The 27,941-nt window shown below is 44.6% G+C and overlaps 1 protein-coding gene across 1 annotated transcript; it reads right to left on the reverse strand.

Moving 5' to 3' along the window:
- Window positions 1–647: 647 nt before the first annotated feature.
- TTLL12 (tubulin tyrosine ligase like 12) lies at window positions 648–27,907 on the reverse strand. Its single transcript, XM_033148314.1, has 15 exons — window positions 27,750–27,907; window positions 21,439–21,617; window positions 20,188–20,386; window positions 18,795–18,954; window positions 18,019–18,152; window positions 13,760–13,836; window positions 10,651–10,767; window positions 10,351–10,545; window positions 8,316–8,427; window positions 6,206–6,357; window positions 5,359–5,440; window positions 3,314–3,382; window positions 2,084–2,222; window positions 1,235–1,466; window positions 648–1,012 (listed from the first exon to the last, which is right to left on the reverse strand). The coding sequence occupies exons 1-14, from the start codon at window positions 27,867–27,869 to the stop codon at window positions 1,315–1,317; spliced, it is 1,887 nt and encodes a 628-aa protein (XP_033004205.1). The 5' UTR covers window positions 27,870–27,907; the 3' UTR covers window positions 648–1,012; window positions 1,235–1,314.
- Window positions 27,908–27,941: the final 34 nt, after the last annotated feature.

The raw sequence follows: 27,941 nt of genomic DNA on the forward strand, positions 1-27,941 counted from the left end.
CTCAGTTTCGGGGCAAAACTTTTTTTTTACTTTGCTGTTATACTGGAGACTCCACTGCAGGGAAGAAACACACTATTATAGGGGGACATTTTACCTGGCTGGAGTTGTCCAGCTGGCAGAAGATGGGCTGTGTTAAGCAAGAGATGGAAGTTGGCTTGCTGCTTTGAAACACATGTACTCCTGTCACAAGGTGAATTCTTAAATATGTTTGAACCAGCTTCCCTGTTGGCAAAATAACGGGAACTATTCTCTCCCTCCCCCCAGCAGTGCTGCAACTCAAATACATCAAGAGCTCATTAAAAGGGAGGGCAGCAGTCAGGCAAAGAATAAAGGAAGGGATGAACATATAAAGGTGATGCTTGCTTCTTTTTTGAAGGTGTAGGGGAGGCAGGAGGGGGAAGCCAGTGGCTGAACCATTTTATTTGCTAGAATAAAGAATGGAATATATTGGAAGCAAGCAAGGTTTATGTTGCAAAACAAGGAAGCTGAAGTGACTTCTCAAGGTGAAGACCAAGAAACAAAAATTTCAGATGCTCTTGTGTAGTAACAAAGGCAGTTTCTGGTATTTGTGGGGACACGGTTTATTGACATTCTGCGGGCACAGGAGCCAGCTATGGCTTTCAAATAATTTGCTTCATATTCATTTGTAAAACAAAGCCTTTTAAGATGCGGGAGCACAATGGTCTAAAGAAAAACAATGGCCTCAGTAAATCTGCAGCAAGTTTTAAAAACACAAAGCACGTTGGGAAAAGCTGTACGGATACTTCTTTGTAACCAACAAAATATACCAACTACTGAGAAAAAAGTAATAAATTGATACTGCACTTTTGTGAGCATCAGAATGCAATAAAAACATACACTTTGTGAAAGTGAACTAGCGATAAAGTAATCGAGACAGGCAAGAAAGTAAAAAAAGTTTAAAAAACTAAGGCAACCCAGACAGCTGCTTACAAGCAAATTATATGCACGTTCCACCTGATTGAGTAGATTTCTGTCTTGATTGCCAGTATAGTGGTGCCCCGCTAGAATGCCTCGCTAGACGAAAAACTCGCTAGACGAACGGCATTCGCTAGCGGAAGGCTGCCCCACAAGACGAAAAAGTCAATGGGGCTGCCTCGCAAGACGGGGGGAAAAAATCTCCGCGCTGCATTGCCGCTTCGCTAGACGAAAATTTCGCTCTACGAAGACACTCGCAGAACGAATTATTTTCGTCTAGCGGGGCACCACTGTATAGGAAGCATTCTTGCATAAGCAGCTCATAGAACTGAAATTATAAGCATCTCACTGTGAAGCGCAAAATAGCCAAGACAAGCCCTAGACAATGGCAGTCACGTGGCAATCCTTGGCTTCGTCCAGGAAGAGGGCGCTGAAGACATCGTTGAAGAAAGTTGGGTGATACCTGCAGGCTCTGTCGCAGTCAGGGTTAAAATTCACCTCCAGAATCTGAGGCTGCATAACCCGTTTGCCTAGAAGACAAGACAGAGATAATGTGGTTTTATTGAGATACGTATGTTAAACACGAAGAGGCTTCCCCAACATGGAACACACCTTCTCCTGTTTACCCTTAGCACTTGTGTTGTATCTTGGACAGCTCGTGCGCCCTTATGAGGAGCCCTCCTACTGGAGGAAGAGGATAAGGCCCAAAGGCCACCGAGAGATGGGAACGTCCCAGCTACCCAAGCTCCAGGTGGAAGGGATGGTGGGTGGCTGTCCAGAGAGGAGGGCCAGGCAGAGGAGGAAAGCGTCCCACCTGCTGCACACCCCAATTTATTCACTTGCACTCCAGGAGACCCCTTCAGCTGGCAGTGAAGAACTTTTTCAATATGCACCCCTTTGCACACAAAGTTTGAAGACTCGCTGCTCTGAAACACTGCAGTATCTTTCCATTTGTAAGTGAAAAGGCCTTTGTCCAAAAAGTGACCCCTTTAAAGGCCATGCCAGGAAGTGCTGAAAAAGGTTCTGCTCCTCAGCGACACCAAAGCTATAATGGCCACCAATTAAATCTCCTTTCTGGTTTCCCAAATTTCAGAAGAGCCCTAAAAATATGCGGGACAAAAAGGACAAGACAGAAGAAGAAATTTACCGTTGCCGGATGTATCCCACTTAAGCATCAGGTCAATGGCATAAACGGCTCGTGAGGATGGATAATCACAGATGCCAAATGGCGCAGGTTTTGCACAAGCAGCTTGGAACAGTTCAGCAAATGCCTTGAAGATATCTTCCTAGCAACAACAAAAAGTCACATTTACAATAAATGCAGGCGTAAGAGCAAACAAACTTTAACATTATTCCCCCGAGGTAATTTGACTGGAGGTGGCGGGGAATGAAACCCAGACCCCTTTCACACAAATCATTAGGCTCTCGGACTACCGTATTTTCGCCCCATAGGACACACCGGACCATAGGGCACACCTTGTTTTTAGAGGAGGAAACAAGACAAAAAATATTTTTTTCTGGTTTTCCTCCTCTAAAAGCCCTGTTTTTTTGAGCATCAGCTAAAAGTTTTGCAGCTTTTTTTGCAAAGGGGAAAAAGCAAAGCTCCTTTTGCAAAGGGGGAAAAGCAAAGAGGAAAAGCCCCGTTTTTATGGGGATAAACTCACATTTCTGCAGCCTTTTCTACAGTTTCCAGACAGATAATCTAATCAGCCAGTCACACGTTGCTGGGGAAACAAACAACCTCCCTCTGCAGCACATTCAACAAAGGAGGCCTGGGCAAGGGGGCGGGGCTGAAAGGGAGCCGGGACTCTTATCTCTCTCCCAATCTCTTGCTGATCAGCTGCTGAGCGGGGTCCTTTCAACACCCCCTTTTCTCTTTGTAAAATAAAAAGCATGATCCTCTTTTGGCCCCTGGGAAATCCAGCTCCAGGGACCACCATTCGCTCCATAAGACGTACAGATATTTCCCCTTACTTTTTAGGAGGAAAAAAGGGCGTCTTATGGAGCGAAAAATACGGTAAGTTGAGACTCCTTTCTTCTGCTCAACTCAAAAACTAGTCAAATAATAGCAGAAGCATTTGAAAGTGGGGCAGTGATTGAGTCTAAGCGACCTTGCTGATGAATATTCCTGCCAAATTAGCACTAGACGCAGGATGCAACCATTTGAAATCTTGAAACACTACTGAAGCCATAGGGGAAAAATAATCTCAGTACAATACGTATAATTAGAACCCGTGGTCCATTTTATAAGGTAATGACCTCTGTGTGAGAAACATAATCATGATAATAAAGTAATCTATGGCAGAAAAATGAAACTCTGGTCATTTTTTAGCACTAGGAGAAAAAAATTAAATTACTGAATCACAGGGTGCCTTACTTGCACAGATTTCCAAGAATACTCAGGATACTGTTTCTCAAAGAGAGGAATAAATTCATCATAGTGGATCTGAAAAAAAAGAGACCATTTGGTTAGCAATGTATTCTTTTAAGCATTATCACGTAACTTTACCAATTTCCACCTCTGTCCTCCTTAACTCTACAAGTTAAGGTCCAGTTCTTGCAATTTTACGTCCTTTATTTGAAGGCTGCTTTCTTTCCCCTCCCACACCCCATCCTGAATACTCTTGTCATAAGTCCAGTCGCAGATGACTCTGGGGTTGCGGCGCTCATCTCGCTTTACTGGCTGAGGGAGCCGGCGTACAGCTTCTGGGTCATGTGGCCAGCATGACTAAGCTGCTTCTGGCGAACCAGAGCAGCGCATGGAAACGCCGTTTACCTTCCCGCTGGAGTGGTACCTATTTATCTATTTGCACTCTGATGTGCTTTCAAACTGCTAGGTTGGCAGGAGCAGGGACCGAGCAACGGGAGCTCACCCCGTCGTGGGGATTCAAACCGCCGACCTTCTGAATGGCAAGCCCTATGCTCTGTGGTTTAGACCACAGCACCAGCCCATAAAACTTAAGTCTCCAAGGGAAACTGTCAGCCTCAGAAGGCTAAGGGTTAACTCCAGAAATGGGGAACCTGCACTCCAACAATATAGCCGCAATGCCCATCACTCTTGTCAACTGGGCTGATGGGATTTGGAAATCCCTTCCCTGGAAATAAGCGACACTGGCTCACATAAGGCTCCATTAAACAGGTAATAAGCAAGGCTGCTGCTTGCATGAAGCAGGGCGAAGTGATCTGCCTCAGTTGCCAGATCTGCCCTGTCATTGTGCCACTACTAGCCTCGCCACAGCTTCACCTGTGCCCTGGCCGCTGCATTATGGGTGCAGTTGCAGTGGTGGGGTATCGCATTCATATCGTGCATTTGTTCCAGGCAGCATATGCGAGTTTCCAGGTGCCCATCCCCCAAAATTCATATGTGTTTAGTTAGCTTTGATAGGGTTGTTGCAGAAAGTGGCTTCAGATTTATCATTACAGTCAGACCTTGGTTGTTGAATGGAATCCGTTCCGGACGTCCGTTCTGTGGGAATGCTTAGGAGTGTGGATGATGATATATTACTTTATATACCTCATCCCAGCTTGAATTAACAAGCTCCAAACTTAGCAGAGTTTCATTCCCTTTTAAAACACACACACAGCAGACGCGCTTGCACAGGCTTGCTAAAGCCTCTATAATAGATATGTTCCTGGTATATATTTCCCCTTTATCCCTCTTAAAAGACTGCACACGACACAATATATCTTAAATGAATAAAAAGAGTTTACTCACATTACTTCCTGAGTTACACAGCGTTTCTCAGAAGGCAGGCATGCTTAGTAAAAAGTATTTACATGTGGTTGCTACTTCCATGGGGAAAAATAGCTTCCTTTGTTCTCTTGGCTGGAAGCCAAGGAGAACATCCTTGTTGCTTCATGAACAGATGGAGACAAAATGGTGAATGAACCCTGGGATCTTGTTCCCAGGTAAGACCACACCTACTTCTGGTTCCTGTAACTCAGTCCAGGTAAACAGGAAGTTAAGCCTGGAGGACTGAGTTGCCTTCATGTCCACTCTAGCAGTGTTGGGTTTGACTGCTCTCCGTTTACATCCCACACGTTCAACTTCCGAAAACATTCGACAACCAAGGTGCGGCTTCCGATTGGCTGCAGGAGCTTCCTGCATGGAATCGGAAGCCGCATCAAACGTTTGGCTTCCAAAGAAAATTCACAAACCGGAACACTCACTCCCGGGGTTAAGGCGTTCGGGAGCCAAAATGGACGAGTACCAAGGCATTCGGGATCCAAGCTACGACTGTAATTTGTTGTTTATTACAATTCCACCCCACCCTTAATTCCCAAAGAACCCCAGGGTGTCAAACAACCATGTAGGAAAGCCAAGCCACTGGGCTAAAGGGTGTCAGGGGCTTGTGGGCCACATTCAAACCCATCACACCACCTGGTCCACCAAGCTCTCCTTTCCCTGTATAATTTACTCACCTGTTTCAACGAGACTCCAGAAGCATAGTTCATGACTGTAAAGTGCTTCTCATAATCATCCAAGTCATCAAGTGAAAATGCTCTGAAAAGGAAAAATGGATGAAATACAACATTCATTCTTCATGAAATTCCTTTTTTTATTAAAAATTTATAAGATTTTCCAATTAAAAGCACAAATATTACAAGGTTGAACATTTCATTTCACTACTGTCCCCTCTCCCACCGGAGGGAGCAATTTACCCTCGCTCCCCTCTCACAGGAGCCATTAAAATCATTTTAAATTCAACCACATTCAATATTCTAATTATTGCTTATTCCTGACCCCCCATTCTGGGTCAGGTAATCATACATTCTTCTACCATGACTTCCCCAGCCCCCCCCCATGCTGATTCCATAATCAAATATAATTTACAGTTTTCCTCTCTCATCTTTAAAATCTAATTTAATCACCTTTTCTTTCCTTCTAAATAATTCTATATTTAACATATATATTCTTACCTAATTCATTAACATTTATCCTCCTCAGCTTCTTTATACTTCTGCAATTTTTCTAATTCCACCCCTATTTCCCTCCCCCCTCCCTGCAGCCTCAAGAACCTGGCAATTATTTTTTATATTAATTAAAATACATTGTCCAATATCCAAATCCTTTGTCAAAAACCATTAATCCTAAAATATTATTATATTTATAACCACTGCGAGATGAGGAACAGGAACGAAAAGCTGCTTTCTTTGACTTTTGGGCTGAGCAGTTGGAAAGGGTGGGGGGTAGGTTAGAAGAATGGACATTCTTCATGAAATTCAGCAATGCCACAAGTCCAACCCTTCTCAATGTGTGCCTTCTTACCTATTTGAGAACCGTAGCCAAAACACATCGTAAACATGCAGCCGGAGTGGCTTAACTGATCGCAACAACACAATGTAACGGATGTCAAATTTGACTAATCCCACATCTTCAAGAAAGAACAACACTGGGTTCTCAATGTACTTGGATACCACCTGAAAACAGAAGAATAAGAAACCCCAGGTCAGACAATTTCAACTTTGTATTTCAAATATTTGTACCTCACCTTCTGGCCCAGTGCTGTCAAGTATCCCGTTTCCCCCGGGATTCTCCCTTATTTCAAGCAGTTTCCCGCTGCTCTCCCTTATTTTTTATTTCCCTTAAATTTCCCGTTTTTAATGGAAGCAGCTCCTCCCCTGCTGGCCAGGGACTGGGTGGGAAGACCTCGCCTACTTGGAGAGAAAAGCCTCAGCCCTCAAAGCAAGTGGGAGCCGTTTCCCGTGCTTACAGGGGGGTGTACTCCTCCCCCTGCATCAGCCCCTATCCGTTGCCGTTGAGCCCCTCAGCCGGCCAATAGGGTTAGCTGGCGGGTGGAGCCTGCCTGCCTTTGAGCAGCTGCTGCTTCCTGTCCTGTTTTGAGGGGATCAGACAAGAAGACGATGGGGCTCCATTGCGCGGAGCACATGGCTGCCCTCCTCTTTGCTGGCTGCCCTCCTCTATGCTCCGCTCCGAGCCCGCTTGGAGTTTACATTGCTGCTCCGCCCACGTTTGCTTCTGGCTCCGCCCACCACTGACATGTGACTGTCCCCGGGATAGGTGAGACTGCTGATCCCTTATTTTCAAATCTGAAACTTGACAGCTATGTTCTGGCCAATGTTGGGCCCTCAAAGCAGCTTACAATTACAACTTGTGTAAAAAACAGCAACACGATTAACTGTGAGATTAACTACGGAAAGCAAAGTGAAGGTGCTGCACACGCAACAGCGAGAGTAGCAAATCTCCCAACCTCACAATTCAACTGTCAAATGTGAATCTGCCTCTTTTCAGGCATAGATAGGTTATAAATATAGAACGTGCTTTCCTTTATTCAGCTTTGTTTCCCTTTAAGCTGTTGTTCCGCTTTTTATCAAAGCGAGTAAAGCATCTGGAAAACAAGCCTTGTGAGCAACAGTTGAGGGAAATGGGTATGTTTAACCTACAAAAGAGGAGACTGAAATGAGATATAATGGCCATCTTCAAATATCTAAAGGGCTGTCATATGGAAGATGGAGGAAGCTTGTTTTTTTCCTGCTCCAGAGGGTAGGACTTGAACCAATGGTTGCAAGCAAATAAATTCTGACTAAACATCAAGAACAAGTTACACGAAAGGAGATTCTGACTAAAGATCTGGAAGAACTTTCTGACAGCAAGAGCTGTTCAACAGTAGAACCGTCTCCCTCGGGAGGTAGTGGACTCTCCTTTCTTGGAGGTTTCTAAGCAGAGGTTGGATGGCCATTTGTCAAGGATTCTTCTTCAGCTGTGATTCCTGCGTTGCAGGGGGTGGGATTGTATGGTCCGGGGGGGCCCTTCCAACTCTACGGTTCTATGATTCTATACTAGAATTTCATGCAGTTTTGACTCAAAAGTGATTTTCCGCACTGCACTTAAAAAAAAAATTAAGATTCTAAGAACAAACCCAACATATCACCAAGTACCACCAGAAATTATGAAAACAATTTGATGTAAGATTACCTGGTTGCCTTAGGCTACAAAAGGGCATTAAATACTTGGATACTAGAGTTGAAAAAGGTGTGCATTAAAAATGTATTTAATGCTGTAAACTTAATAACCAGTCTAGGAAGAAGGAGCAATACACTTCTTGATGTTTATACCTAAGTGGTATTTTACTTCTCAGCAAAACAGTGTGGTAGCTAAGGCATAAAGTGGCAATTATCCAATGTTTATTACTGTCAAAAACGTGCAGACACATGGGCTGAAAGGAGCCACTGGAAAAACACTTGAAATGTTTTAATGCAATGACCATTGCTAAACATCTGTATTCAAGTTTAACATGAACAACGAAGATCACGTCACAGCGAAGACATTGTGAACCTTTTTAAATGTAAAAGGAAAACGACAGTGAGATGCTCCAGGGAATAAGAAACCACGTTACAAAGACCTGTTTTGCTCTGACCTTAGGGATGCTTTCTCTCTGCCTGATGATGTTGTTAAGACTCTTTGTGATGTGGGTGTCCAGGCTCCTGGCCAAGTTCCACGGCTTGCATATCCAGTGGTTGTCCTCTTCCCTACAGTGGGCCCAAGGAAGGAAGGAAGGAAAGAGCAGGCGTTTGTCCATTGCATGTCTGAATGCAAACATTCCCAGGCAAGAATACCCTACCCCGGCTTGCACAGCTTGCGATTCACCAAGACAAATGCATGTTCTGTTTAGTCCTCCACATTTCATCTTTGATCAACAGATGCAGAGTGCCCAAAGGAAGAGGCACAAAGCACAAATGAATCGAAGAGGCCCAACAGAAATGGGTTCATCAAGCTCGGCAACAGGCGTAGCAGATGGGCTGTGAGGAACACAAGTTAGGTAGCCCTCTTTACACCCAATGATTATATTATATTGATTTAAATTGAGACTATCATTAATTCTCCCTGTGTTAGGTGAATCTGAGCACAGAAGTAAATAAAGTAACAGTGCTGTTCAACGCCTTACTGTTGGTCCACGGACAGCTTTCCGGGTCATGTGGTCAGCATGACTAAACTGCTTCTGGCGCACGGAGGACCTTGACAAATGCCAAGGCGCATGGAAACCCCGTTTACCTTCCCACCGCAGTGGTACCTACTCGCACTGGTATGCTTTCGAACTGCTAGGTCAGCAGAAGCTGAGACAGAGCAACAGGAGCTCACCCTGTAGCGTGGATTCAAACTGCCGACCTTCTGATCGGCAAGCCCAAGAGACTCAGTGGTTTAGACCACAGTGTTTGAGGGGTCACAGATGAGGGGCATACTGAACGGGCTTTTAAAAAAGTGGCAAGATAACCACTCTCCCCTCCCTCCCACATTCGTGACTCAAAACATCCCTGTGCAGCAGGGCTGGCCCAGCCATGAGATGAACTGAAGCAACTGCCTCAGGGCAAAGCAATGGGAGCTCACCGCTGTTGTGTGGATTCGAACCACCGACCTTCCGGTCGGCAACCCCAAATGGCTGAGTGGTTTAGACCACAGCGCCACCTACTCCCCTTGCTTTTTACTGTACGTCATACAGAGAATGTGAGGCCATTAAAATAAGTAACTATAAAAACAAAACTGATCGAATGAATTAGAAGTTTTCACCCACCACCCTTTAAACAAGCAAAGCTGAACTGAGATATACACATTGCCAAAATTTATGTGCTTCTCAGGTTAGGGTTTTTAGAGATAACGAAGAAGTATTAATCACAATGCAAACATAAAGGCTACCACACATTGTTAAGAAGAAGGCAGTCACCTTTCCATTAGGGTGGCCAACTCAGTCACCTTTCCATTAGGGTGGCCAACTCTGTGATCTACTCACAGAGTTAAAAACTGGCAGTGATCTACCCCCTTTTTGGGGGTTCAGGTCAAAGTTGTTGAACTTTTTTTAGGAAGGAGAAAGGCCCATTTTTGGATGGTTCGGGTCACAGTTGTTGAGCTTTTTCAGGGAGAAAGTAAAATGTTGAGGGGAGCCACAGTTCTTCACCTTCTTTGAGGGGAGCCGGTAATCTACCAGTGATCTACCGCAGACGTCCAGTGATCTACTGGTAGATCACAACCTACCCGTTGGACACAGGATGCAGTGGTACCTCGTTTTGAGTCTACCTCGTCAAGCGTCAATTTCGCCGAACGTCCGCAGCAAACCCAGAAGCACCGGAACCGGTTACTTCTGGGTTTGCCTCTCGTGCATGCGCAGAGCGGCGCTTTGTCGTGCATCCATTACTTTGAGGGTGGATCTGCATGCCAGCAACAGATGAGGCCAGAGCAAAGCAATGGGTGGAGGTGGTTTCACTCCATCTCTCACTTCTCCATCAACCCCCAGTTACGTGATTCTCACAGGGGTGACCCAGAGAGCCAGAGCAGACAAGGAGAGTAGGGGGGATTCCACTATTTCAGCCACTATTGTACTTTATCTCGGCACATAAAATTAGGGATACTGACTACAGATGCGAATTGTTTTTTCTGTGCAAGAAGCGAGCCGGACTCACCTCCTTTCGCGCTGCTTAAAGTAACTGATGAACTGTGGTAATTCTGTACGGAGATTAAAGGTGCGGGGGAGCCATTTTGGCCCCTCTGAGCCCCCAATGCGCCTTGAGATGGATGCCAGACAATCCTTCACGGTCAAGAGGTTCTCGCAAGGAAACTGATTCAGCATCACATGAGGCCTTTCCTCACTCAGTTTCCTACGAGAGAAGGAATGCATTTAAAAACAGAGAGCTGCACAGCCGAATATACGCATATTGAACAGGTAAGAAAAACTGTTACTTGCAGGGAAATAGCTGTGTAACCTGTAATCTTTGATGTGAGAGAAGTTGTAGAGAATGTCAGCTTCTTGCTCAGAGTCCGTGAATTCAAAACGGGGGTGTGTCAGATTCTGAAGGACCTGTTGGAGGTCTGTGTAAACTCTGGAAAAAAAAGGTGGGGGGTGGAGAAAGAAAATATATGAAAGTAGCTCTCAGGAGGGAGGAGGCATATCAAGACTCTAATAAACAGCGCTGTTGAAGTTCCTGAGAAGTATTGTTTTGGCACTGGGGAAAGATCCACACCTGTGAGACTTTTCAGCCCCCACAACCTGCAACCCAAGCCAGGTAATAATAATAATAATAATAATAATTTATTTATACCCCGCCCTTCCCAGCCAAAAACCGGGCTCAGGGCGGCTAACACTAATTAAAATCACAGCAAAAACATAAAAACAATCAATTTAAAATACAGATTAAAATACAAATTTAAAAATTCAAAATTAAAACTGCAGTCTCATTTCCAAATAGCCCACCAATAAAAGAATGAAGCATAACTATCAAACAGAAACCAACCCAAAGGCCAGGTGGAACAGCTCCGTCTTGCAGGCCCTGCGGAAAGATGCCAAATCCCGCAGGGCCCTGGTCTCTTGTGATAGGCTGTTCCACCAAGTCGGTGCCAATACCGAGAAAGCCCTGGCCCTAGTTGAGGCCAACCTAGCATCTTTGTTGCTTGGGACCTCCAAAATATTATTATTTGAGGACCTTAAGGTCCTACACGGGACATACCAGAGAGGCGGTCCCTTAGGTACGAGGGTCCTAAGCCGCATAGGGCTTTAAAGGTCAAAACCAGCACCTTAAACCTGACCCTGTACTCCACCGGGAGCTAGTGCAGCTGGTAGAGCACTGGATGAATGTGGTCCCGCGGCAAAGACCCAGTAAGGAGCCTCGCCGTGGCATTCTGCGCCCGCTGGAGTTTCTGGGTCAGCTTCAGTGGCAGCCCCGCGTAGAGCGAGTTACAATAATCCCTTCCTGTCTTTTCTAAACAATTACAGAAACGTATTTATTGACACATCTATACGCCAACATTTATCATTATGAGAATCCAATGCACAACACTAATAAAAAACCCCCACCAGTATACACCCATACATATGCACAAACATGATCTCTAAATTCACTATTACCTTACCTGGATGCAAAACCCACAGTAAGGGGTAGAGACTAACCAAAATGTCACAAAAGAGCAAGCAAGCGTTTGTGTTCCCCAGAACTCTTTATTGGGCAAGATGTTAAACCAATTTTTAAAAGTGGGGGGGGGAGGGGCAAGTGCTGGCATAATCTGAAAGCAACACCACCTGCCACTTGTACCTAGATAATACAATTCAAAAAATTCTTATCCAAAAGGTAGGTGCTTATTTAAATAAACCTAAAAGTCACTTTTGGAATCTCTGAGTTTGGAACCAAGAATTGAGGCCCCAGTAAGATATTCCGCAGCGCTGCTCTGGTTCACCAGAAGCGGCTTAGTCATGTTGGCCACATGACCCGGAAGCTGTACGCCGGCTCCCTCGGCCAGTAACGCGAGATGAGCGCCGCAACCCCAGAGATATGATACGACTGGACTTAATGGTCAGGGTTCCCTTTACCTTTAAGATATAAGTACCACTGTCATCGAGTAGCAGAAATATGTTACTGGAAATTTAACATGGGATCACGTTGCTCAAAATATCACATCATCAAGAAGTGTGCACGCACACAAAAGCTCATACCAAGAACAAACTTAGTTGGTCTCTAAGGTGCTACTGGAAGGAATTTTTTTTATTTTTTATTTTGTTAAGACAAGGGAAGTTCACTAGATTTTCTACTTGCTCTTAGCCAAAACAGTAAAATAGTGTGTATTTCACGTTAAGCAATAGTTTGTTTTAAACATGACTTCATCATGAATGTGCCGTCCCCCAAGCATTCCTTATAGCACGATAAGAAACCATGGCCTATTTCTGTATCCCCTCTTGGGGTTTGTTACAAACAAACAAACAAACTTAACTTTGGACAATATGACAAACCATGGGTGTGGGGGCCTGGGAAGCATGTTCACAAATATACCTGTGGGGGGGGTGGTTTTGTTGTTTTGGTTTAATTATTTGCTTGTGTTTTATTCTGTGAAGCACCCAGGGATCCTTTGATGAACGGCAGTATATCAATAAAATAACATATATTATAATATAATATAATATAATATAATATAATATAATATAATATAATATAATATGCCATTGTTCAAAATAAATTATGACTTCGTGCAATTTGCAATTAGGTCTCTGGTCTATTTAGAATACAGTCATGCCTCTATAAAAATCTTTCCATTAAAACCTAAAAACCTGTACTCACGTCTTTTAAAAACACACATGCATATAGGCAAACACACTTTCCCCTCAAAATGTACAAGAATGCATGTATGATGATGGAGAGAAGAGAGATGGATCTGCATTAACTCAATCTAGCACAATACCACTTAACAGCTGTGAATAGGGAATACAGATTTCCAAACAGAGTAAAGGAGAAAGACCTTCTGGCATGCTACAACAGCGGCTTGCTAGGCCACTATCCAAACATACTATATTTCTACTAAGCAGCAAACGCCCATAGTTGTGTATTCAGAAAATCTGCTCTCTCACTGTTGCTGGTTTCCCCCCCCCCAGTTAACTAGGAAGCAAAACATTCGCAACCCTCCTGCAGAACAAACACACCAAACTTTGCAGTCTTAGTAATGTTTTCCTTTCTCTGCAATGACTCATCTTCTCCCTTGTTTTTACTGCAAGAATTAAAATGGTTCTCTTGCTAGTATTCCTTACTGATATAGCCTCTCTTTAAATAAAATGCATTACCTTCTTGTTATTATTCTCCCCAGGGTTGGACATGAAGATTCACATTGACAACCTATAATCTCTACAATTTTACACAAACTCATCCACTACAATTATTTGAAAGCAACATTATTCCTCTCTTTTTGGCATCACATTGAACTTCTCCTATACAGGCAGCAGAATCCAGGGCTAAATGTCACAGTATACAATAAATGGAGCTAATCCTTCACCGCTGGAAAAACCACCCACAGAAGTCACGTTTATTGCAAAATGCACCATTTGGAAATACGTACTTGAAGATTTTATTCTTGTCATAAACAGGAAGCTTTATTGGAATAGGAAGTGTCTCCTTGTTCTCACTTAAGATGGCCTAAAACAGAAAACACCACAGTGTTATGAAGATAATTTATACTGTAGGACACACAACAGTTATCAATCGTGGCGAGAACAACTTGCAGGCCAGTCCCACGTGTGTGTGTTGACTCAGAAAGCTAAGCCCTACAAAGTGCAGAAGTCAGAAAACTCAATTAAAGATCAATTTTGACTTAACACCTCAGTTAAATTCCTTGTTCATCTAGTTCCGCTCTCACTCAATCCACTCTCTTCCAACTCTATCAAGCTGTATAAAAACCCGTTGGATTATTTAGCAGTTTGTGTGCAGTAATTTGCACTTCATGAAGCCCTTCAAAGAAGTTGTTTTCATCACTATTTTTTTTTTTTTAAAAAAAAGGTTTTGGAACTCTGAGGAGTTTCTTATTTGACATATATAGCCAGCTAAATCACAGAAAGATGAATCAGGCCAGAAATGCACAATGAATTTCTTTGAACAAACTGCTGTCAACATTCACACCAGAAGAAAGTTCCTTGTCGTTACTGCTTTAAGTTCTGTACTGAAATACTTACCTGGGAACCACTTTTTGTAACCTGAGTTTTGCTGTTTCCCCCCGTGTTCTTCATAGTATTGTATTTTTTTGTTATAATAAATCTAGGTACCCTCTATGCTGATGATACTACCAAGATATGCTGATGACACAACCTTGATGGCAGAAAGTGAGGAGGAATTAAAGAACCTTTTAATGAGGGTGAAAGAGGAGAGCGCAAAATATGGTCTGAAGCTCAACATCAAAAAAACTAAGATCATGGCCACTGGTCCCATCACCTCCTGGCAAATAGAAGGGGAAGAAATGGAGGCAGTGAGAGATTTCACTTTCTTGGGTTCCATGATCACTGCAGATGGTGACAGCAGTCACGAAATTAGAAGACGCCTGCTTCTTGGGAGAAAAGCAATGACAAACCTAGACAGCATCTTAAAAAGCAAAGACATCACCTTGCCGACAAAGGTCCGTATAGTTAAAGCTATGGTTTTCCCAGTAGTAATGTACGGAAGTGAGAGCTGGACCATCAAGAAGGCTGATCGCCAAAGAATTGATGCTTTTGAATTATGGTGCTGGAGGAGACTCTTGAGAGTCCCATGGACTGCCAGAAGATCAAACCTATCCATTCTCAAAGAAATCAGCCCTGAGTGCTCACTAGAAGGACAGATCCTGAAGTTGAGGCTCCAGTACTTTGGCCACCTCATGAGAAGAGAAGACTCCCTAGAAAAGACCCTGATGTTGGGAAAGATGGAGGGCACAAGGAGAAGGGGATGAGAGAGGATGAGATGGTTGGACAGTGTTCTCGAAGTGACTGGCGTGAGTTCGGCCAAACTGCGAGAGGCAGTGAAGGATAGGCGTGCCTGGCGTGCTCTGGTCCATGGGGTCACGAAGAGTCAGACACGACTGAACGACTGAACAACAACACCCTCTATGGCCGGAATACTGGGGTGGTGAACCTGTGGCCCTCCAGATGTTGCTGAACATCAGTCACCCCCGACTCTTAATTGTGTTTGCGGCTGATGGAAGCTGGAGCTCAACCATTCTGGGGGTGCCACAGTTGCCTCATCCCAGTCCTAGGGAGAAAGGACGTCAGCATTTTAAACGCTGGGTATTAAATAACAATTCATCAATAACAACTTCAGAACCCTTCTGGGATTGGTCCAGGTAGGGAAAGCACAATTTGAATGCTTTCTTGTGTAAATGTCTCCCTGCACATGGATAACTAGCAGAATAAAGAACGAATACTAAACCAGACATTCTCTCAGACCTGCGCTACTTTTCAGTGAGCACCGAGGATGTTGTGTGTGGAGTCAACACACAAATGCAATCCTGCATCAGCCGTCTGAAGTATATCACCCCAGCAGTTATTTCCCCCAAGCGTTTTTTCTGAACCTATAAAGCTGTTACGCCTCATGCAGCTATAATGCTAGCAGTCTCCGAACAATGGTTGGGAGAGTGAGTCTTCTGCAAACTCTCTCCCTTCCTCCTTCTGTAGTTTGCACTGAGATGTATGGCACAACAATGCACACAACTGGATTAACACCAGTGGAGACGCAATTTATATATTATTGCTTTATTAAATTTACAACCCGCCTTTCCCTTTAAGAGACAAGAAGGCAAACACCTCTGTAATTAAAAACAACAACACACACACACTAAAAATAAAATAAAATAAAACATTTGAAAGATTAAAAGGGATCTAAAAACAACACAGGGCAATAAAATATCTAAAACAAATTTAAGAACAGATGTAACCAAACCACACGGCTGCCTAACACTGCGTCATATACAGGTGAAACTCAAAAATTAGAATATTGTGGAAAAGTCCATTTATGTAAGCAATTGTTTTCATTAGCTACTGGAGTTTAATATATGAGATAGACTCATGACATGCAAAGCGAGATATGTCAAGCCTTTGCTTATTATACTTGTGGTGATTATGGCGTACAGCTGATGAAAACCCCAAAGTAGAAATTGTTAATTTGGGGTTCTCATCAGCTGTACGCCATAATCATCACAACTATAACAAATAAAGGCTTGACATATCTCGCTTTGCATGTCATGAGTCTATCTCATATATTAGTTTCACCTTTTAAGTTGAATTACTGAAAGAAAGTAACCTTTCTACGATATTCTAATTTTTCGAGTTTCACTTGTAAATCCGTCAAGAAGGGGATGTGTGAGTCCACCACCTCTTAACTTGACAACAACCATACGAGAAACAGCCTTACTAGAAAAATTAACCAATAAACTGAAACTGACAATGGGACAAATAGAAGAAGATGCCTTCACCCCGGTATGGCTCCCCTTCATCACACACACAGCCCAACAAGACAATGACAAAAATCTACCAACAGCATACAAATCAATATGGCTAACCTGATCAAAAACACCCACCCACCCCACTCACACATGAAAACAAAGACCACCACAGCCAACCACAAATGAACAGCCACACCCTAGGACAGGCATGTCCAACAGGTAGATCATGATCTACCAGTAGATCACTGGACGCCTGTGGTAGATCACTGGTTCCCCCAAAGAAGCTCAAAAACTGGCTCACCCCCAAAAAACTCAACAACATCGCCCTGCACCCCTAAAAAACAGGGTTTCCTTCTCCCAAAAAAAGCTCAACTTTGACTGAACCCCAAAAGGGAGTAGATCCCTGCCCGTTTTTAAGTCTGTGAGTAGATTGCAGTCTCTTGGTAGTTGGCCACCCCTGCCCTAGGACAACCCTGACCTCTCTCACCACCAAAGGAACACAAGCAAACAAAAGAGAACCTACATAAGCAACGCTGACATCAAACCCTACATATATTAAGTAACAGGTAGGTAGCCGTGTTGGTCTGCCATAGTCAAAACAAAATAAAAAATAAAAAAAATCCTTCCAGTAGCACCTTAGAGACCAACTAAGTTTGTTCTTGGTATGAGCTTTCGTGTGCATGCACACTTCATCATCATCCGCCGCCACCCCCACCCATCCTCCCCCCGTCCACCACTTTCCCCCTTCTTCTCAACGTCTCAACAAATGAAACTGATTTGTAAAAATGATACATGTAAAAAAATACGAGAGGCATTGCACATACTTTTGTAAATCAAGCAATCTTTAATAAAAATACTTCCAAAAAAAACAAACCACTAGTCAGTTTGCATTTCTTAGTACAGTAAGTATTGATCCTTTCCTATTATGATTAGTTCAAGAGGGTTCTGGAAGGTTTCTTCTCTCTGTGAAAGAAAGTTTTCTTTCTACGTGAAAGAAATAGGAAGGAGGTTTGTGTTTGGGTTATTTCTGCTGGGAAGCCGAGCACAGCTGGTTTAAACTGGTTTTGTTATCCTTTCTGTCGTGCTGACTATAATAGTCAGGTCAGGAGGAGCCTGGGTCTCGCTCTTTCTCTCAGTGTTCTGTTTTCTGTATGCTATAGTGTTAAGGTTTAGTCTTATTATAAGTTTGTAAGTTTTATTGTAAGTGCTGCAACTGGATTTCTTATGTTCTGGATTTGTGACCATTATGCTCAGCAAGTAAAAGATCTGCTGGTCCCCAATATTTTAATTTTACTTCTGGTGAGTAGTAATGGAGTCTATGTGTACAAAAGGTAAGTGCAGAAATAGTTGATACTGATAGCGAGTTACAGTAGTTATCTGTAATAAACCAATCCGGTTAAAGATAAAAATTGTACCTGGTAGTGATCATCTGACGGCTCTGCAGTAAAAGAGTCGATCTCCAGAACATCACTGGGTAGCCATGGCAACAGCCGACACCTCCTGATTAAGCGATCAGTTTCCCCATAGGCAAAGTCACGGGTCACTTCCTCTGTAAGAAAATGAAAAGCTGTAGGTATTTATTTATTTTTTTGCAAACTTGTTATCAACTCTGTGTCGTCGATATGAATATGCAATAGCTATGCATAAACGGAGATTACTAAAAATTGCAGAAAATTTCCATGCATTTAAAACAAACAAAAAATCACAACACAACCCAGACTACTAATTCACCTCTCCCTCTGAAACAGTCACTGGGCGAATGTAGGCTTGATTTGGCTTGCAAGACTGCTTTCCCCAAGTCATGGCCACCTGCTGAAATCAGGGCTTGATATGAGTGCCCATCAACCGATCAATACTGATAGGAAACCCTGCTGGCACCAACTACACTAGGGAGTTCACAACCAGCAGCTCCCCAAGTACAGCAGATCCCTTCCCAAAGTGGAGTCCCATTTTTGGCAGGGATCTTCTTCTGTAACCCAGCTTGAAGTTGCTTTGAAGCTGGGTCACCTGAAGTCATGGTAATGTTAGGAAACTGAGAAGTGGGTAGCTCAGGATTCGGCGGAGACACCGGATCCTGTTCCTCACCCTCTGCTCCTAAAAAACAACCCAGAAACGTCTTGCAAGGAAGTCTTATAGGCAAAGAGAATACTGACGTACCCAGATAGCATACCTAGCGCACAGACACACTCACCTCCGGTCTCAAGGTCCCTTAAGGGCCAGAGAACCGTATAAGCGATTTGTTGCCGCATGTAAAATAAGGGGGCTGTTGCAAAAGTGGGCTCATCTGAATGCTGGATTCGGGATCCAAACTCATCCATAATGTACCATACAGGAACCTTCTCCTCTGCGGTCTGTACAAGAAGAACAAACTCAAGTCATGTAGAATAGAAATAGAAATAGAAATATTTTGTCACTGTACCAATGTTTACAGTGAGATTAAACGAGCCCCCATCAATCTCTCAGTCCTTGATACACTCTTATGTGCTGTCGTACGACCACCAACCCCGAACGTCAGCTGCAATGTTGCCGTCTTCCATTCAGCAGCCTCACGGCCCACAGATAGAAAGTGTTCTTTAACCTGTTGGTGCGGCTTATCATGCTTCTGTATCTCCTGCCTGAGAGCAGGAGATTAAAAAGGTGCCGGCCAGGGTGTGAGTCATCCCTGAGAATGTTCCTCGCTTTTCTGAGGCAACGTTCTCCCACGATGACATCTAGCGGACTCAGGGGACAGCCCATGACGTCGTGTGCTGTCTTCACCACCCTCTGTAGGGACTTTCTGTCCATGGCTGTCAAACCAGCATACCACACCGTAATACAGTATGAAAGAACGCTTTCTATCGTGGACCGATAGAAGGAAATCATCAGTTGTTGTCTAACATTGTTCTTTCGCAAGACCCTAAGGAAATGAAGTCTCTGTTGGGCCTTCCTGACCACCTGGGCTGTATTGACCTCCCAAGTAAGGTCTTCACTAAGACGGACTCCCAGGAATTTAAAGGAAGAGACTCTCTCCGCACAGCCCCCCCCCCCGATATACAATGGGGCTAGCTCCCCTCTCTTCCTCCGAAAGTCCAACACCATCTCCTTTGTTTTGCCAATGTTTAGGCGCAGATTGTTCTCTGAGCACCATGTGGGTACCTTTTGAACCTCCCCCCTGTACGCAGATTCGTCTCCACCTGTAATTAAACCCATTATGGTGGTGTCATCAGCAAACTTAATAATTGCAGTAGATGTGTTATAAAAATGATTGTAACATCTGACTTCAGGGGGTATTTCTGCAGGGCTGCTGCTCAACTCCTTGGCTGTTACGCTATGGGGTCTCACAGGCTCTGGTATTGCCCCATGTTATTTATATCTACATAAAAGGCTGAGTGAGGTTATTCAGAGGTTTGGGGTGGGGTGTCTATAATAAGCAGATGATACCCAACTAGTTCTCCATTTCAACAAATGAAGCAGAAAGTGCTAAATCTGTTCCTGTGGTGTCAAGTATCATTCATTTGCACCTGGAAAATGCTTTTAAAAGCACAACCTCTTAATTTTATAGCTAGACCCCAGTGTGAGTTTCAGCTTTCCTACTACGGCCATACCCCATGTGACAGCTGGTAGGTCTGGTTGTATTTCCACATTTCCTCCAAGACCTGAGTGACAGCTCTCTCATCTGGCACTTCTCCGTGGAAGTGTATTCCCATCAGGTTGGCCATTCTGTGAAGCAGACCGGGGACCTGCAGAAGCTGCTGGCGGGCATGTTCAACGCGGTACGTCCAGGCATGGTCAATGAGGAAAATGCTTTGAAGGCAAGACATGCCAAGTTAAGAGCAAAACACAGAACGCAGCTACAAATGCCGAGAAGGCAGTTCATGATGACCACAGACAAGGCATTCTAAAACTCGGCCCTAATAACAATCCAAATTGAAACTGCCGACACCATGGTCACCTCTTACTGCGACTACTGCCACCTCCCCCCCCCCCCATTCCACCTTGCTATCTTTGATGCCAGCAGCACTCTCCTGCCAAAACCATTCATCTCTCTTGCTGCTTTGGCCAGGCCAGTGTGGTGTAGTGGTTAAGAGCGGCAGACTCGTAATCTGGGGAACCGGGTTCGCGTCTCCGCTCCTCCACATGCAGCTGCTGGGTGACCTTGGGCTAGTCACACTTCTCTGAAGTCTCTCAGCCCCACTCACCTCACAGAGTGTTTGTTGTGGGGGAGGAAGGGAAAGGAGAATGTGAGCCGCTTTGAGACTCCTTCGGGTAGTGATAAGGCGGGATATCAAATCCAAATCCAAACATCAATCCATAAATCTCCTGCCCTTTGCTTCCAAAAACAACCTCTCTCCTTTCTCCCTTCCGGCTCCATATGCTTGGAACCACTTTCCAGAATACCTGAAGGCACCTCTTTTTCTTCCAGCAAATCTCTCCTCAAAACCCACCTTTTCCATGGATCCTTCAGAACCATCCCAGAATCTCCCATATTGTAACTAACTCCAAGTACACGTAACGAAAATAACTGCACGATCTACCTGTGCTCCTTATGTTGCCTCTTCCTGCTCTGCTGTCTTGCTTGTGTTGCTCCAAGGACTGCATATATCAGGCATAGGCAAACTCGGCCCTCCAGATGCTTTGGGACTACAACTCCCATCATCCCTAGCTAACAGGACCAGTGGTCAGGGATGATGGGAGTTGTAGTCCCAAAACATCTGGAGGGCCGAGTTTGCCTATGCCTGGCATAAATTGTAAGCCCTTCAGGGCAGGGACCTATCTTCTCCTGCTTTGTAAAGCTCGTGAGCATAAAGGCACCCTGCAAACACAACATTCAGATCTGCTTCAGAATAATGACTCACCTGTTAGAATTTGCCGCCTGAAGTCCCATTTCGTTAGTCACTATCACTTTGTAGCAGAGTTCATTTCCAGGATTTGAATTCTTTTTCAGTTCTCCCTCAAGTTCTTCATCGCCGCCGTCTTCTTCCTCTTCCACCTCCTCCACTTGCATTATCCCAAAATACTCCCCAGCATCAAACACCTGAAATTATAAACAAGGATGAAGGGGCAAAGTCCCAGCGGACTGAGCAAGGTATTTTAAAAACGCTTTCAAAGTTAAGCATCAAGCAGGAGTTCACCACTATATAATTCCGGTGAACTACATAGTACAGTGAAAACAAAATAAAAAAAAAAAATCTTTCCAGTAGCACCTTAGAGACCAACTAAGTTTGTTCTTGGTATGAGCTTTCGTGTGCTTGCACACTTCTTCAGATACCACAAGCTCATACCAAGAACAAACTTAGTTGGTCTCTAATGTGCTACTGGAAAGAATTTTTTATTTTATTTTGTTTTGACTATGGCAGACCAACACGGCTACCCACCTGTAAATAGTACAGTGAGTTCAAGTCTGTAAGTGGAGAGACACCTGTACTGGGGAATGTATTTCACCACCCCACTGTAAGGATGGTCAGTATCCTTATCCGCACATTGCAGGCGGTGCTGAGAAAATAATGGATCCAGAGTTCAGGGTTCAGAGATTTGCTCACTCCTGTTCTTTGGGGATAAATACTTGTTCCTTTCAAGCATATTTAACCTAGCCCTTTTATTTTTATTTTTAAAAAAGAGCTGCTTTGGGAGGCGGGGATTTAGAGTGGAGAATCAGGGGAAGCAAGAGGTACTTAAATCTGCTTTTACTTGTCCTTTCTCTGCTCCAAATCATCCCTTCACAACTCTAAGGCTTTTGGGGCTTAGAGAACGGTTTCGGCCATTTACATGCAATTTGCATGGTTCTTATTTAATATACCACACCAACACTGAATACACAAGCTCTTGTCTTAGAGATATTAGTGAGGCAGCACAGGGATCATGGCTGGCACCTAGAACGTGTCACAAATCTCTGAAAACACAGTTTCTTAAAAATAATACTAATTTTGTTCACGCCTTAACAGCAGGAAGTTTCAGCCGTGTCATTCAATATTTATGATCTCTGCCATTTAGTTCACTCTCCAATGGCTGAGAAGCGATCTCATCCACAATGGCATGACAACATCAGTTTTAACTCTAATAGGAGATGAAAAACATACACACAGGAGACACAACAACACATTCATTTGCGCAGCTTTCCATCGGCCTTGAAGCCACTTGCAGCCTCTCAGGTTGCAAATCAAGTGTCAACCTGCAGACCGACTTAGTAATCCACCATAAAAGAGGAAGCCAAGCAATAAAACCGAAGTGCTGGCATGTAACAGAAAACTAAGAAAATAATCTGATTACTCAGAAGGCTGCAGCGATCTGTGGATTGATCAATTAACAGGGCAGCATTTTTTAAAAAAGTAAAAACATGTTTTATTACAAAAACTATGGCCTTTCTCAGGGATTCACCGATTATAGCTGGCCTTAGCAGAAAACCTGGTCACTTGGTTCCTGTGTTCCTGACATTGCACCGTGCTTCCAATATGGCAAAGTACTCTTCTTGCTTTTCAGAACTGCCATTTTAATCATATGCAACCAACCCGCATGCAAACAGTCCTACTGTTCAGATATATATACACTTAATGGGAAGGTTAAAAAATGATTCGCAGCAGTTTAAAGGGGACGCGCTGTTCTCAAACCATCTGCCACCCCAGAAGCGACTTACTATTGTTGAATTGTTTAGAAAGAGTTGGCATTGGATTGCAAAAGCATTTTTTTCAAAAAAAAAATTGCAATGGCAAAAACATTCCAAAGACTAGAAAATAAGGACACATGTGCAGTGACATCTACATTTCTTGTTTTGTATCTTTATTTGAAAGGCTTTTAATGGCTTTCCTGAATTTTTAAAAGGAAGTTAAATCCACCACAAGCAGTGATTTTCAAACCGTGTCCCGTGTTCCCTAGAAGCTATTTGGGTATTTTTCATTGAAAAGATCAGGGGAACCTTGTCTGCCCCTATCTGAAAATCATCTTGTCCTTTATTTCAAATTTCCAGATACAGTGTAAAGCCGCAGAGAGTATCAGAAGCATTCTGGAGCAATGTCTAACTGGCATGCCCAGTGCCCCATGTAGACTGAGTGCTCAACTCAAACATTCCCACCAAAAATCATCTGCAATACAGAGCAGTTCCTTAAACTCGTCAAGGTAGAAAATGTTGAAAACAAAACGCAATCGTCTTGAGTCTTGCACTCTGGCAGAAGCTTTCCTTTCACTGTGGTATCTGGAGAGGCAGAAGGTAAATTCTGTTGGACATGGAGAAACTTAAAAAGCAAGCTAGGCTACTAACTGAACTATGACAGTCAAACTGCTCTTCTGAAGCCATCGCAGTAAGATGGAAAGGTCCACAGGTTATAAATGAAGTGGAAAAAATTAACTCATGGAGCAGAAAAAAAAAAATCACTGCTCAGATTTGCTTTTACAAGTTCAGACAAAAAGCTATTTATATAAGCTATGCATGGCAATGACACACAATGGGATAAAGCAGAAAAAAGCGAAGGGGGAATAAGGGAAAGCAAGAAGAGCAAGTTAAGAACCTAAGCCTACAACAAACATGTTTTTTATTCTTAGTTTCACTGGGGGCGGTACAGGAACTGGGTGGGGCAGCTTATCCGAAGTAACTCACATTTCATGTATTATTATTCATTCATGTGTGAATTGCCTTCCACATACATATCCCAAGGTAATTAACAAACATGCCCTTAAAAACAGCTAAAATACTTGTTAAAACAGCACAAGAACAACCAAGTATAAGTTAAAAACAAAAGCAGAATCCATGGGTTGTACCCAGAACAGAATTTCCTATGCCCTTGTAGCCCTCTCAGATCTGTTATGAGGCTTCAATCACCCCAAGCATTTTTGGGGGGAGGGGCAGCCCTGTTGCACTGGCAGAAGTCCTTGCACAAACTGGGACAACTAGTAGATACAGTGGTACCTCTGGTTAAGTACTTAATTCGTTCCGGAGGTCCGTTCTTAACCTGAAACTATTCTTAACCTGAAGCACCACTTTAGCTAATGGGACCTTCCGCCACCAGAGCACGATTTCTGTTCTTATCCTGAAGCAAAGTTCTTAACCTGAAGCGTTATTTCTGGGTTAGCGGAGGATGTAACCTGAAGTGTCTGTAACCCGAGGTACCACTGTATACAGTAACTTCATACAGTGGTACCTCTGGTTGCGGATGGGATCCGTTCTGGAGCTCCAGTCGGATCCTGAGGTTTCCGCAACTGGAGGAACTGCTTCTGCGCATGCGGCGAAACACTTCCGGGGGTGCTGCTTTCGCAAACCGAAGTTTACGTTACCCGAGAGTAACGTAAGCCGAGGTGCTACTGTACTTTCTTCTTCTGCTGCTGCTAAGGATGCAACACTGCCGACATGGACAATATTAACCATCCCTATACAAACTTCAAGATCTTTTTATATAAAATGGATCTCAAAAGAACTCAGACTGATCAATCCATTCCAGTCTCGGTGACAGAGCACCAATAGCCCACAGTCAACTCAGACGTCATGTCAAACCACAATCGGCGTAAGACACAGCTTTCTGAATTGCTTCATTCCGATTCATGCTTTAGCCAGGTAGCTCTAGGGCAGCAAGCCATTGTTGACACTCAGGCAAGTGATTACGATGGCAGCAGCCTAATCTACCTTAACCATGGTGGATGGCAGGGATTGTCAACGTAACAGCCATGGCCACCTACACACTCACAATGGCCTTTCCTGGTGCCCACAGGGTCACCTCTGGCTGCTGAAATTTGGCATGCATTCATTCTACTGTAGCCAATAGGTTGCAGTGTGTGCTTGTTTGTGGAGGGGGCTGTGACAGTTTATCCAGCTTGCAAATGTGCCCACAGGTCCCCAAAGGCTGGCAATCCCTGGCTGATTGCATTGTCTTAACCGAGACAATGCCCAAATGCTGGATGTTTAGTATTACGCTTACTGCTTGATTTCAAAACACAGTAGCGTTTGAAAGAATTATTAACTGTGAAAATAGAGAGTCCAACAAGTTTTCTGCAGATGGGATTAAAAATATAGAGGCTGAACACCTCTATATTTTTATCATAATTACCTAAAGCCGTTACACTGCGGTTAAAAAACATGGACATCACTTGTCTATGAACACAGGTATCAAGTTTCTAGTCCGCTGCCAACATGATTCTGAACTGGAATTAATACCTCTTCTTTGCTCCTCTCATCAGTTCCGTCACAGACACATATATCTAAATGCAGTATTTGGAACCAGGGAACAAAATTAAGCTACCTCCTAAAAGAAAAACACAAGCCACTTTCAAAACAGTCCGCACCCCCCCCCCCCGCCCAAGTTAATTACTAATAACCGCTCCAAAAACTTGGTAGGGAACCTCACCCCTTCATCAAACTCACTTTCAGTCAACTCAGTTTTCTTTTGAAAGCCAGAAAGGGCAAGATCAAACAAGTCTTCGATTCTAAAACCACCAATCACCAAGGAAGCAACACAACAACACTCACCTAAGACCCTATTGAATTCAATGGGTCTTACAACTAGGTGTGCAGGGTTAGCATTTTGGCCCAAAGCATCCTCCCTTGTTGTTGTTCAGTCGTGTCCGACTCTTCGTGACCCCATGGACCAGAGCACGCCAGGCACGCCTATCTTTCACTGCCTCCCGAAGTAACCAATTTTAAATCAATTATGCTTACTCCCAAAATTTGGCTTACCGTATTTTCCAGCGTATAAGACTGGGTGTATAAGACCCCCAACTTTTCCAGTTAAAATATAGAGTTTGAGATATACTCAACTGCAGATTCTCTAGGTGCGAGTGAGATAAACAGGTCCTCCTCAAATTACTCCCAGCTAAGCAACACTCCGGGGACCCAGGTGGCACTGTGGGTTAAACCAGAGTCTAGGGCTTGCCGATCAGAAGGTCGGCGGTTCGAATCCCTGCAATGGGGTGAGCTCCTGTTGTTCGGTCCCAGCTCCTGCCCACCTAGCAGTTCGAAAGCACATCAAAGTGCAAGTAGATAAATAGGGACCGCTCCGGCGGGAAGGTAAACGGCGTTTCCGTGCGCTGCTCTGGTTCGCCAGAAAGCAGCTTTGTCATGCTGGCCACATGACCCGGAAGCTGTCTGCGGACAAACGCCGGCTCCCTTGGCCTATAGAGCGAGATGAGCGCCGCAACCCCAGAGTCGGACACGACTGGACCTAATGGTCAGGGTCCCTTTACCTTTACCTTAAGCAACACTCCAATACTTTGGCCACCTCATGAGAAGAGAAGACTCCCTGGAAAAGATCCCAATGTTGGGAAAGATGGAGGGCACAAGGAGAAGGGGACGACAGAGGATGAGATGGTTGGACAGTGTTCTCGAAGCTACCAACATGAGTTTGACCAAACTGCGGGAGGCAGTGGGAGATAGGAGTGCCTGGCGTGCTCTGGTCCATGGGGTCACGAAGAGTCGGACAGGACTAAACAACAACAAAGCAACACTCCTATGAAGAAAGGTTGCAGGATTCAGTGCCAGATTTAGGGTGGTGCAGTTGGTTTCCCTCTGTATTTATGCACGTACCTACCGGTAATTAGAAAACCCATAAAAGGCAACTGTACCAAAAGGAATTATTGTGAAAATAAAAAAATGAGGGGGGGGAGTGGCCAGATTTTGTCCTTGCTCAGGGTACCATATTACCAAAATCTGGCTGTGCAACGTCTGGGACTTTTTAGTTACAGAAAAAGTGAGCAAGAGGCTCCATGATATAAGTTTACAAAACCATGCACGGTATGGGAAAAGAGGATGGAAACATAGTTTTCCTCCCTGTCTCGGGGACATGCAATGAACTATGCAACCCGCTTCCCCAGGACGCAGAGAGGCCCACTGGGGCGGCTTAGACAGAGGAGATCGCCGGAGAGGACTGCAGGGGGGCGAGGAGCCACGCGGGCCCGGCCCGGCCTGCCCCCTTGGAGGCGGCCGGAAAGTGCCGGAGCGAGGGGAGCATTTTGGGGCTTTGCCGCAACAGGCGCCTGCGAGAACAGGGCGCCGTGGGCCGGATCCAGCAGCCGGGCTGCTCCTCTCACGGCCTCCGCTCCAGCCAGGGGCATTTCCAGGAGGACATCGGAGGCTGCGCCAAAGCCTTGCCCGCCCCGAAGCGCGCTGCCTGCGTGCCTGCCTGCCTGCACCCCTTCCTGGCGCGCTCTTCCCCCGGCGAGGAGCGGGACCCCCGTCCGTGGCGGCGCCCACCTCGCTCTCCAGTTTGCGCCACAGGCTCTGCCAGTAGCGGGGCGGCACCGCCGAGGCGCGCAGCGCCGGCCCGTGCAGGGACACGAACGCCTTGTAGTCGTCGGCGCAGTCGCCCTCCATGCTGCTGCGGCGGCGGCGTCTCCCGTCTCCTCCTCCTCCTCCTCCTCCGGGCGGCGACTGTGGCGCTTCGCC

This window comes from Lacerta agilis, chromosome 5, assembly GCF_009819535.1.
Source record: "Lacerta agilis isolate rLacAgi1 chromosome 5, rLacAgi1.pri, whole genome shotgun sequence".
NCBI lineage: Eukaryota > Metazoa > Chordata > Lepidosauria > Squamata > Lacertidae > Lacerta > Lacerta agilis.